General features: G+C 27.6%; 1 protein-coding gene across 2 annotated transcripts in view; it reads left to right on the top strand.

Annotated features, from left to right (window-relative positions):
* The window catches only part of LOC119670952 (peptidoglycan-recognition protein LA-like), a 17,654-nt gene extending 3,882 nt beyond the window's left edge, over positions 1–13,772 (top strand). Inside the window, exons 1-5 of one of the 2 annotated variants that reach the window (XM_038081410.1) lie at positions 5,531–6,554; positions 12,662–12,853; positions 12,990–13,225; positions 13,303–13,509; positions 13,574–13,772. In XM_038081410.1, the coding sequence (XP_037937338.1) occupies positions 6,455–6,554; positions 12,662–12,853; positions 12,990–13,225; positions 13,303–13,509; positions 13,574–13,714 (876 nt within the window). In that variant the 5' untranslated portion in view covers positions 5,531–6,454 and the 3' untranslated portion in view covers positions 13,715–13,772. Of the gene's footprint in view, positions 1–5,530; positions 6,555–12,661; positions 12,854–12,989; positions 13,226–13,302; positions 13,510–13,573 lie in introns of those variants that run through there. The other variant, XM_038081409.1, reaches the window with a different exon arrangement.
* Positions 13,773–13,913: the final 141 nt, after the last annotated feature.

Below are 13,913 nucleotides of genomic sequence, written 5' to 3'. Positions count from 1 at the left end.
TTTATATAAAATTTGTAATTAATAGTACATATTTAATTAAAAGTACGTGACAGTTTCTAAAGTCGAAATTATACTTAACTTTCAAAAATGGGTTGGTTTCAAATGAAATAATTTATAGGTTTTACTTTAATTTATTTTAGATGAAAATCTAAATTATTATGCGAAAAAAGTTTTGATTTAATTAGGTTTTTTTTGGCTAAAAGACGTCATGAAACACAAAAGAGTCATAACAATAAAATTAAAGTGTTATAAATTATTAATGTCTATTAAAATAATTGTTACAACTAATACAATAATGTAATTTTGTGTGCATAAAAAAATAATTTATAAACTTACAAAAAGTTAGCAGTTCCAAATATTGCTGATAATATAAATATTAAGACTTCGTCTTAAGTCAAAAAAGAATCAAAAAAAATAAAATGTGGTCTTACACATAAAAACTATCATTTTTACTTGATTATAAAGGGATTTAAATATATTTATTCTTTTGATTCTTTTTATCTTTATCTCTAGTTCATCTAAGTTGCATTAAAATTTCTAAAGGAGCCGATTAAACCCGCTTGTAAAGGCCAAAAGATTTTTGGTGCACTGCCAATAACATCACTTAAGATCATATTTTCTAAACTTTTATAAGAGTTATGTATAAAACACCAACTAATTAGTATTCATAGCAGCTGGAGAAAATCAAGTAGTTTTAGAAAATATTCAATAATTTTATTTTTGAAAGTATAGATTAAATAATTTTAATATATTCCAAAAAAATATTAAGAATTTTATAAAATTCGATACAAACCATTTATTTAATGTGAATGATAAAAATCATAAAATTATCACGATGTAAACTCTTAAAACTGGTTCCTTTAAAAAACTGTTTGGTGCTTGAACTCAACTTTTAAATTAATGAATTAGTTAATTGCTACCAACTATTAATGAAAAAAATTCTTCAAACTTTTCATATTCTTGCTTTTTCTTTTTGTTATTTACTGCTTCGCATCTGCATCGTAAAATGTAGATAAGTTTTCTGGATTGTTGAAGTAACTTCACCCATATGAAAAAAGTTGCTTTTTTAATGCTTACAATACCACTAGAACGCAAAACACAGTTTAGAGGACTCATTACGTTTATTAAATTCTATACTATATCTATTAAATTATATCCGATAAATTAAAAATTTTACTATTTAATTATTTCAAGAAATTAAATGGTATTTAAAAGACAGTAAGACAGTACTTGCATATCAAACCCCGTTCAGTTACCACGGATAAAATATTGTTCATATACTAGACCTAGTACATTGACAAATCCATAATTAGTAAAAAATTGGTAATTGGGTTCCTTTTTTAAATTTACTAAATTTTTACTAATCAAGATCGGTTCTGATACATATAATAAAGTTTTCTATTCTTTTATAGAAATGCAATAGTAGTATAATATAGGCCAAATCTGAATCTTTCTAACACGCAGAAACCAGTTAACACAGATACCGTAGTATCGAGTAGATTTCTCTTTAGTTGAAGCAACTTATAGGTGTCATTCTTGTTTAAATTGGATTAAATAAGTTTTGAGGACTGCCAAAATATATTCATTTTAAGCCATCTTTGCTGTTTTGTAAGAAATCACTTCTAGAGAGGAGTATACCTACTTTAATATTGTAAGTAAATATAAAAACAACTCCATGAATTGTTTTATACCTAACTCCGTACTTTTACTAAATAATCTTTTTTCACATGTTATTTATGGCAGTATTACAGAGTACATAATGTGTTTTTGTTATATTGGCCATGTAACCAACTAATACACTTATTGTTGGGAAATCTTATCTGTGGATTAATATCAGGTATGATATTGTATAGAATGGAACCGACTAGTGCGCCTTTACTTTAGACAAACTTACATTAAAGTCTGTTTTGTTTTTTAAGAATGTTAACTTTTATTTCGTGCGTTATTTTTTAGTATAATTCTATACGTATTTCGGCAAATTCGCTTTTGCCTTCATCAGGAGGATTCCTAATATTAAAAACATCTATGCAACTTACAAGCTATTTATACTTATTACAGGTCTTATAATTTAAATCTAATTGGTAGGGTTATTGTTGTTTTTGTCCTTGAGGGTGTTAGGTAAAAAATGGTGGGATGGGTTAGTTTTTGTTGTTCAGGCTTAATCATGCGTAGGTAGTTCGGTCAACTGGTTGGATTTGTTTTTTGGGATGTATTTGAAAAGCCATGATGATACGTTTCCCTTATCGCCGTTGAGTAACGGTGTTGCCTGATGTTTGTGTATTTCGATGCTCTCTGCCGTTTTTAATTTCCAGGTATCCCTTACGTTTTTAATTATTTGGGCATTCTCTTTGTTGATGTGGTGTTTTTCCGTTATTATATGTCTGGCGACATTTGATTTTATGTGAGGGTTTATTTTTTTCGGTGCTTCCCTCGCTTCTTTTAGGTGTTCTTCGAGCCTTACCGATAAGGGTCTTTTTGTTTGTCCGATGTACACTTTGTTGCAGGAGCCGCAGTTGATCTTGTATACCCCGCATTTTTCTAAGGAGTCGATTGGGCCTTTTGTGGATGGTAATAAACTTTCGAGTTGGTGTGGTCTACTGGAGTAAACTAGGTCGATATTGAATTTTTTCAATTTGGTTTTAAGACCTTTGGAGACGGTGTTGTTATACACTACGGCGACCCTTCTTTGTTTTGGCTTCTCTGTTGTTAAGGTCGTCATGTTTCTGGAATATAGTTGCCTGCGTTTCTTTTTTATAATTCTGTCGATGGTGTTGTGGGAGTATCCGTTGATGTCCGCTATTTCCTTGATGTGTGTGGTTTCCTCATTGATAGCTGCTTGTGTACACAGAATGCTAACATTACCCCTTACCCCTTTCCTTGATGTGTGTGGTTTCCTCATTGATAGCTGCTTGTGTAAGGGGTAATGTTAGCATTCTGTGTACACAAGCAGCTATCAATGAGGAAACCACACACATCAAGGAAATAGCGGACATCAACGGATACTCCCACAACACCATCGACAGAATTATAAAAAAGAAACGCAGGCAACTGTATTCCAGAAACATGACGACCTTAACAACAGAGAAGCCAAAACAAAGAAGGGTCGCCGTAGTGTATAACAACACCGTCTCCAAAGGTCTTAAAACCAAATTGAAAAAATTCAATATCGACCTAGTTTACTCCAGTAGACCACACCAACTCGAAAGTTTATTACCATCCACAAAAGACCCAATCGACTCCTTAGAAAAATGCGGGGTATACAAGATCAACTGCGGCTCCTGCAACAAAGTGTACATCGGACAAACAAAAAGACCCTTATCGGTAAGGCTCGAAGAACACCTAAAAGAAGCGAGGGAAGCACCGAAAAAAATAAACCCTCACATAAAATCAAATGTCGCCAGACATATAATAACGGAAAAACACCACATCAACAAAGAGAATGCCCAAATAATTAAAAACGTAAGGGATACCTGGAAATTAGAAACGGCAGAGAGCATCGAAATACACAAACATCAGGCAACACCGTTACTCAACGGCGATAAGGGAAACGTATCATCATGGCTTTTCAAATACATCCCAAAAAACAAATCCAACCAGTTGACCGAACTACCTACGCATGATTAAGCCTGAACAACAAAAACTAACCCATCCCACCATTTTTTACCTAACACCCTCAAGGACAAAAACAACAATAACCCTACCAATTAGATTTAAATTATAAGACCTGTAATAAGTATAAATAGCTTGTAAGTTGCATAGATGTTTTTAATATTAGGAATCCTCCTGATGAAGGCAAAAGCGAATTTGCCGAAATACGTATAGAATTATACTAAAAAATAACGCACGAAATAAAAGTTAACATTCTTAAAAAACAAAACAGACTTTAATATAAATTTCGACGTAACAACTCAAAAAATTAATAACAAAATTATAAACTTACATTGTTAAACTAACTTGTCACACTTTACTTATACGCCTTTTATACTTAATTAACATTTTTTTATTTATTTTTGGTTAATCAACAAATAATTTTTACTGCTAAATCTAAAAAATTGACAAATTATCCATCTAGTATTTCTAACAATCAATTTATAACTGCTCTTTCTTATTTTCCTACTTCATATAGAAGAAAAAAATATTCAATTCTTCTTTTTTATTCATTTAATCAATCATTGAACATTATAATAGTAATTTCAAAATTCGTGGGTAGAATTCTATTTTGGCTATACCACTACAGATTTTATCAAACTCTTCTAATCACTAGAAAAATTTTCTATTCTACGGCGAAGTTAGTTCTAATAGGAAGTGATGTCCACATGCTCTAAAGTTTTCAAATCACCACAGAAAATTTTGAATCTATTCATTGTAAATATAGCAGAAAAGGTCATAACTTCTGTGTTTTCGTTATATTCATAAAAAATTTTATTTATTTAATTATTTACTTGTGAGTTAACACTAAAATTAATTTATACTTTACTAAGACTAAGGAACTGGACTATTAGGTCTTTCGCCCTACCTATAAAATAATAACTGTAGATTATTTAAAAACAGGGACACAAAATTTATTTGTATGAAATTTTTATATGAACTATGAGTAAGAATGTAGAAGAAAAAATGACATTATCAAAAGAAAAAGGTTTTGTGTTATCACAGTATGGCATTCTTTTACAAGACATAATTAATATAATTTCAATATATACATATAATTGACAAAATTTAAGGTTGAAAAATATATTAAAAATTTTTGGAAACTTTAATATTTCGTTCATGTTATCGCTGACCTAACAAATATATTTCGTTTAAGAATGAAGGACCTAGTAGTCCAGTTCCTTATTCTTTTTTATCTTTAAAATTAATTTTAGTGTTGACTCTGAAATAAATAAATAAATATTTCGCAAGTTCATACCTTAATATATGTATACCTTTAAAGATATACATATAATAATTTTTGAATTCAAAATTAAAATTTAAATTTTCAAAATTATAATTAAAGTTCACACTTTTTCTTATTTGTGTAAATACATGGACTTAAGTAAACTGCAATATCATTGTGAATTTCACAAAGTATTTCAAGAGTTTTGAGATACAGTACATACATTGCATTGTGTTCACACCAATAAACGTTTCTGGGTATGTGAATGTGAGGTAATTCGCTTGATCGGTTGTTTACTCTGACGGTTGGTTCATTCTATCGTCACGTAGTAGAATCGCAGATATAAACGTAATTAATTTAAAATCTGATTTATAGCAATTTATAATTTTATTTTTTTGTGCCTTCACATATAATTGATGAAAAAAATTTTTATTTTATTATTCAAACAACTTTTATAATTTACCTTAATTTTGATTTGTTTTAAAAAATCGCGAGTGCTCAGAAACGTTTAAGCAAATTAGCAACACAATGAGTGAGGCATGAAAACTGTCAAGTAAAGGTAACCCCCTAAGCTGAAAAATAAGCGCTGTATTATTAACCAATTAAGATATAATAATACCGGAATTTATATTTAGCGAAGCTACATTGTTAGTATACAAGCTCTCGCGGATAATAATGCAGTGCCCAGAATAGTCAGTGGACAGTCTGACGTGAACGGTAGAAAGTCGCACGCGTGGACGGCTAAGCCCACATTCGCTAAATAATCGTAAAGGTCTTTGCAGACAGTGATCAATACAAAGCCAAAAATGGAATCAAAAGAAAGAAAAAAATGTCAATAAAATGAGTAAAGTTTGTATAAAATTAACGTTTAAGTTTAGTACAACTTCTGTTGAAGCCCGATAAACAACGTCTAAACTCTTCAAAAGCGATAATGAAATTTTAGTGGTTTTCAGTATAAATGAAAATTATTTAAAAAAAAATATGATTAAAAAATTAATGTATAATTAATTGCTAACACAGAAGTATAACATTTATGTGAAATAATTTTTTTCGTATGTAAAATATATAAAAATTTAATAATTTTTCAACACATGAAATGAAAGTTGAACGGAAATACACGCTTCGGTTGTCTATTTTTGTAGTGAGATACTTGTATGAATATATCAGTCACAAATGACAAACGCTAATGTTATGACGTCACAAGCTTACTCACAGCAGTTAGAATTTTTATGTTTTTAGTTCAGTCAATTCGATTCATTGTACGTAGAGTATTTGTCTGTCTTGAGTCTTGTAAAGACTGACGCCATGCTTTCGCGATAAGAAAATATATATTAATAATATAACGAAAGTGCAAAAATTGTGTACATAACGAAAAATAAATATTGCAACAAATTTATGTGTAAATATAATAAATAATGATATGATCCAAACGAACTTAAATGCTTATAAACAAACTTAAAAATTTAAAGGCGGTGTATTTAGATCTACAAAGCAGTGACCACAATTATTCAATATAAATTAGCAGTTATATACGTAATTACATAAAATTTATAGTAAAAAATTAAAAAAAATTTATTTAGTATGAAATTGCTACTAAAAGTAAACTCAGAAAAAACGCGTAAACGTCATCGATGGAATTCGCCGGAAACTAGTTCGAAAACAGCCGTAACATCACTGAAAAGTACGTATTTCTATAGAAGAAATTTGCTATTTTACACTGAGTTATCAATTTTGGTTAGGAAATTTTACATTTTGCACCACAAAATGATTCAGTTAATCTTTAATAATGCAAATATATGGTTTTAAAAGTAAAAATATGAGATAAGAATCTGCTAAAATAATTAATTCTGTACATGATTCATTAAGATAATAATGAAGAGGAATTAAATTTATTATTTTATAAGTCAAAAATCTAATAAGCTGAGATAATTATAGAATATGGTATGTACTATAAATTCTTGTCTTCTTCATACTTATATTTCAGTATTAATTTTATTTGCATTATAGCTGTAAATTGTTAAGTATGTATTTCTATTTATATTAATAAATTTAGAGATACAAAAAATTTTTTTTTAATTTAAAAAAAATTAATATTCTGTATAATGAGTATATGTAATTATTTTAATTATCCCTAATTAATTTAAATTAATTAAATTTAAAAAATTAATTAATCAAAAAACATTTTTTTGACTTAAGAGTAGACTCCATCGAGTATAATAATGCTACTAATAATTTACTAATGCTTGAACCAATTGTTCTTTAGCGATTTTTTTTTACGATTGCAATTGCATTGAAATGACGCTTGGTCTCTATTGACTTACTGCCATCGTAGTGCACTCAAAATTATAATTGTAAAAATAATTGAAGTAAAAACACTGGTTAACAGATCGCGATAAAATCCTAAATGGTACCACAACACAAAGACACCATCTTACAGAAGAAATATAGTAGTATATTTTACCACTGTTTATAATATTAGAAAGATATAACAAAAGTTTTTTTTCAATCTTATTTCAGGCGAAATATTTATAAAATAAAAATTATTGTAAAATAAATTTTGAGTTTTTTTCTTAATTTTTATTTTTCATCAATATTAAAAAAATTTGATATATAAGCCTGAAAAAAAGCACTTTTATTAAAATCGTTTTGTCATAAAATAATTAATAAATAGAAAGATATAGTTCTAAAAAAAAATTGTAATAAATGCATGAACTGTAAAAATTTCATAATAAACGCCCAATTAAAGTAACATGTCCTAATTTCACTCAAATTAAGATACTTAATGAAGTTCGAACCATTCCAACTCAAGCACCCAATGGTTATTAAACAAACTAATGTCTCAATAATTTGTAAAGAAAGATCATTGTCGCGAATAATTGCCTGATACCTAGGCCATATGCTGTAAATTTATTTATTTCTTTTCAATTAAAAAAGTTTTTTAGTCAATAAATAATATTGAACTCCAATTATAAATTACGGATACTTTTTTTTACTCTTTTTGAAGTTATATCTGGCCTAAAGATTGAAAATATTAATATTAATTTTTAAACGATTACCAAAAACATATTGTACTTATCAAGGTGTTTAAAATATAGTACATAAATTATCGAAGAACTTGTAATATACTATATATACGAATATAATATATACACATTATACATGTGACATGACAACTTATTAAACTTGTCTAAGAGTTTATAATGCAATATAAAAGTCACGGAAGAATTAACTGTATATACACTTCATATATATATTTTTGATAAAATTAGCACAATTTTTGATAAAATGAGCAAGTTTAACTTAGTCATCTGTGTATGTAAAAAAGTGATTTTAGTAACACAAAGCCGGGGTAAATATTTAAAACTATAGTCAGAAATGCAATAGTCAGAGCACACATCTACTTTATGATACTTAATTTTAAACTATTCTTTTAAATTTTGTTCTTGACTAATGAAATTTTGCTTATGTCAACAGTGTGACATTATATTTCTCAATCTAATACTGTTGTAATGTTCACGGTTTACGGTTTACCTAACTTCATATATCCACATCTTTATCTCGGTTTCCACAATATAGGTGACATACCGACATGTCGCTACTTTATTCACGTAATGTTTTTCCAACTCAATGGTTAGTCTCGGGATTTAATTTCTTTCGATGTGGTAAACTTTTTTATAACAACTCCTCACAATTCGCAGAATTTACCCTAGATATTTATAAGTGAAGATCTAAATGCATTTTCCAATTTTTTTAAAAGACTTAAGACTTATTGATCCATCTATTTAGTTAAAATTAAAATAAAACTATATATTACAAGCATTCTGAGAAATACTTTCGATAAGTTATAACTTGAAGGATGGCCTATGAGCTAGTGATCCAAATTCGAATTTTTAACTATATAACTTTATAACTATATTATATATATGGAATCTTTGAAAATTTATTAGAATAGATTAATTTGAATATAAGATTTTATACGAGTATAAACATTTTTTGTAATAAGATTTAAGTGATTAAAAACTCTAAATAAACAGTATTATTTCTACGACAAAACTAACGTTAATCTTGTTTTTGTGTTTATTTAATATTAAATAAAATAAGTATTTTGATATAAAAATAAACAAGTATTTCTCTAAAAATGCAGTAAAAGAAAATAAATACTTAAATAAGATTATATAAGAAATTTTTTTTAACTGAAGTTTAATCTACAAGAGTATATAAGTATTGTAAAAAATTTGGATAAAATTGCTATAAAAAATTAGGTCTGCTCAATAAATATTTACCAATACAATATTTTTTTGACTATGTTAGAATTTGTTTAAAATATTATAAAATGAATGTAATTTTGTTTTTGTGAGTCAATACATCAGATTTAAAAACAAGAAAAACCTATTGGTTACAAAAAGTTAGTGTGACCTGAACTATCGTGTCAATGTTCTGTTGTTAGAACCTAAGATCAATTTTTGCAGTTATAAAAAATTGACCATAAAAGAAAGTGTAGTTTTATTAGCAAAACACATTTTTGCAAAAAAATTTTTAATTTATCCCACATTGTTTACATGCAATTTATATCTTAAATGACTTATTTACTGATTTTTCAGCAAAAACAAATTAATTTTTATAAATGAATTAGTAGCCTTATGAATTTTATTTACCCAATGCTTTTTGGTAGACATGCAATTAATTTTAGAATAAAATGCTACACCATAGCACTTGAATGCATGATAGTGATAGTATTTCAACTTATATTCCTTAAATCTGTATAAAGTAAAAGCAATTGATTTTCAATAGTTTGAGTTAGCACATGTGCATACATTAATATTTCAAATATTAAGGTTATTGTTGCTTTCAAACGATCATCATCATCATCATGTTTGATATCTATGTTTCAACATTTGAGAAAGATTTGCATGACTAAGCTACAGTCCCCAGCTACAGTAGTTGATGAATTTAATTTTAGTCTAATTATATTGAATAAGCTACTAAGTACTGTAGTCAGTTATTGTTACTCAATCATGTGAGTGCTTTTGAAATCAAAAATATTTTTTTACTATATTCTGACATTTTAAAAATCACACTTTCGCTCTACTAATATTAAGTTGTTCAATATTAACTGCAATACGAATTATGAATTTTAAAAACTGTGTAAATGCAACACACAAACCACGTTCCGCAATTATTGGATTTAATTGTTGCATGATTAATTATTGTAATTATTTCTGAATTCCTTTTGAATTGCTTTGTTAAAAAGTTCATTGCTTTCTGACTTTTATCTTAAGTTTTAAAATAATATTTTTTGATTGCAAAAGTATCTTAATTTAATTAAATTTTCTGAGGAAGTTACTTGCAAGCAGGTAGGGTAAGCAGGAACATTAAGAAGGACACTGAAATTTAAAATAAATCGAAGTAACATATACATACTGACAACAAAATTATAAATATCTAACTTGGAGTGTTTCTCCAAGATTTTGGTTTAAATAAAGTTAAACATAGCATGTATATACATATATATTTTATATATAAACTTTTGAGTTATTTTCGATTTTATGAACATCTGTTGGAATTAAATTTATTTATATGCTTTTAAACAAACTTACGATAAAAATGAAGTATTTACCATATACGTTATCATAAAAATCAGTAATTTAGTATTAATAAACATTAAAGAAATATTTAATCAATTTTATGCAATAAATTTAATATCATAACCAACTTGTAATCTTAAATTAAATTGATTTTTTTAGCAATTCTAATTAAATTTAATTAAATTTATTAAGATTTTATTGGTAACTTTAATAAACAAAAGTATAAATAATATACGTATTCAAAATTTAATCTTATAAAAAAATTTAAACAATAGTTTAATGCAAAGAAGTGCTAGAAAATTATTAGTTTGAAAATTATTAAGTTCACTTTGGTCCCAAAATAAATAGATGAAATTAAGCTCACAGTAATTACGAGATTTATAAATACTCTAGAATTCTTTTAGTTCGGCATTCAGCAACACAATAAATCTTTCAAGCCCCGGTTCATAGCCTATTATTTAATAATGATATAGCTTTACTTTAATCCGTTTTGGTAATTTGTTGTGTCCTTTATTTTAAGTATCTATTCAGAAAATATTTGTTATTATCCTGCAACTAACGTTCACTAAATATTTGTTTCATAAATATTCATCACTAAATATGACACAAGACGGGTTTCTTGTTATGAAATTAGCAATAGAATATTAAAAGCTTAATCATTTGCCATAAAGTTTTCTTATATTTTTACTTTTTGAATAAACTGAATCCTTTTCAGAATACAATAAGGTTATATATTGGAACATATTTTTGATTTTGATTACAACAATTCTAAGCAAGTACTAATCAAAGCACTAATTTCAATTCGCACGGTCATAATAATGGTATCCTTGACTATCTCCAATTATTTTCAATAATAACCTCTTTCCTAATACATTATTTCATTAGTAAATTTTGTATGCAGACTTCATCTATAATTTTATGTCATAATATGCGAGAAAAACAATGTCTCCATGAAAAAACATTTTTCCAAGTTTGAAGTACTCCTTGGAAGAAACTTTAAGAAATAAAAAGAGAGCAAAAACTTAATCTATCCCACTATTCCGCTGAGTTCCGCTGGGTTTCAGAGAAAACTACAGCCACAAACATATATTTAGTAACACTAGGATAGTTAAGTTATTAGTTTTAGCAGTTAGAAGTTTATATAAATAATTCTTGTATCTAGGTAATATGTTTAGTTTATAGATGTAATAAAGAATAATGAAAGAGTGAAATAAATGCAAATGAACACCTTCGAAATTTTTTTTGAAAATTTGAACATTATTCAAAAGTTCAGTAGAAAAATCGCAAAATTTTGTCTATTGAACATTATTCAAAAGTTCAGTAGAAAAATCGCAAAATTTTGTCTATGTATAGCCATAAATGGCCCGAAGAACACAGGTATGACATGGTCCGCCCATGATCAGAAAATAACTAAACAACTGATTAGTCTTGCTCGTCGCACGCAGATGCATTAATGGCTCCTTTCAAAAACTTCTATTTTAACTATAGATCACACGAACAACTCTACTCTACTCTATGAATTACTCTGTCATTGCTTGGGTCTTACCAGAAGACTCCCATTCACTCTGAAGCTCCATTGTTTTAATGTCTATCTGATATCACTACCATAGGCGTTAAAGATATTGACTTTTATTAAAAAGACAAAGTGTCTTGTACAAAATAAATCTATCTATACCTTAGTTCCTTAGACCGTTTAGATCGAGCTTATAAACTGTGGTATCACAATTGACCTAATTTCAGATTCTAAGTGAACCAATATTTTTGCGACACAGGCTACTACTTGTACTATATCTTAATAGAAACTTAATATTGTATTGATATCAATTATGACGTTTTCATATTAATTATGATCTAAATAAAAATATTTTTTGGTTTTCGTCATAATAAATACTATTACCATATAAAATTTTCTTAGATAGGAAAAATTTTGCGATGCGGAACACGTAAGTTGGTGAACTAGAGTAAGATACCACAACCGCAATTAAGACGTGAAATATTGGTATGTTTCACGTCTTAATTGTATTATTTAACAATGAACAATGAATAAAAGATATAAAGAGAAATATAAAATATAAATTTTATTTAGTCAATTGTACTTAATTAAGTACAGTTTTAATTCAAAAACTGTTAATAAATTAATTAAAAGACATTTATAATAAATATATCATAAAACGTATAACGGATTGTAATTTAATAATTTTAGGAATCAATCAGAACAGGAATGCTAGTAGTACCTCCATCACACAAAAATTGACTATCACATCAAAACTACTTATCCTGCTAATAGTTTTATTGATCATATTGATCATTGCCAGTGTGGTTGTGTATTTTAATGCAACTGGAAAAAAAGAGACGGGACCAATATTATTTGGGAACAATTATGAACATGGAACTTGTAAGTATTAAAAAATCGAAAGTTATAATTTATATTATTCTACTCATGAAATACGATTCACTTTTTTATTTTATTAACATCGTTACATTTTAATCTATCAACCATTTGATTTTATTATTATTTTTAAGTATCTTAGTTCCGAATTTAGGAAATGGACATCTAATAGTTGATCGTATACAATGGGGTGCTTCAGAATTGGCTAAAAAACTAACGATACCGTTGAAACATCCCATACCATATGTACTCATAACACACATCGGTGTACAGTCAGTACCTTGTTTAAATATATATAAATGCTCCATTAAAATGCGCACTATACAAGATTCAGCAATTGCTGAAAAGAATTTACCAGATATACAGGCAAACTTTTATGTGAGTCAACTTAATTGCCATTTGATCACGTACTTTTTTATTCAGCATTAATGAATTGTAATGTTTTTCCATAAAAGGTCGGTGACGATGGCAATATTTATGTGGGACGTGGCTGGGATTACGCCAATACTTATGCAAATGATACCTTGGCTGTGACGTTTATGGGTGACTATGGTCGCTACATACCAAGTGATAAGCAATTGGAAGCCACACAATTTCTATTGGCTCATGCAAAAACAAGTCAATACATTGACTTGGCTTATAAATTAGTAGCACAAAATCAGGTATAACCTTGTCTGTCTGATTTATTAACCTTTATTTTAAATTTATATCTCTACTTTTTTGCAGACAAAATCAAGCAAGAGTCCAGGTGCAAATGTTTATCGTTATATAAAGAACTGGCCACACTTTTATCCCTGTGGCATGGATGACAACCCCAAGTGTGGTAGTGAACTAGGTATGCCTGAGAAATGGGATGGAAATATGTAAAAGCTATGTTACTATACTTGCAATGTTGTTTCTTGTTTAAATATTTTCACATTTGAAATAATTTACATTAGATTTTAAGTAAAAATTTAATGAAATAAAGTTTTTATATTTATTGTTGAAATAAATCAGAAAGATAATAAATTTTTCAAAATATTCCTTATAAATATACTTAACACTTTTTATAAGTATATGCTATATT

The sequence above is a fragment of the Teleopsis dalmanni genome, chromosome 1, assembly GCF_002237135.1.
Source record: "Teleopsis dalmanni isolate 2A chromosome 1, ASM223713v2, whole genome shotgun sequence".
NCBI classification, from domain to species: Eukaryota; Metazoa; Arthropoda; class Insecta; order Diptera; family Diopsidae; genus Teleopsis; species Teleopsis dalmanni.
This window is presented reverse-complemented; position numbering and strand designations above follow the sequence as displayed.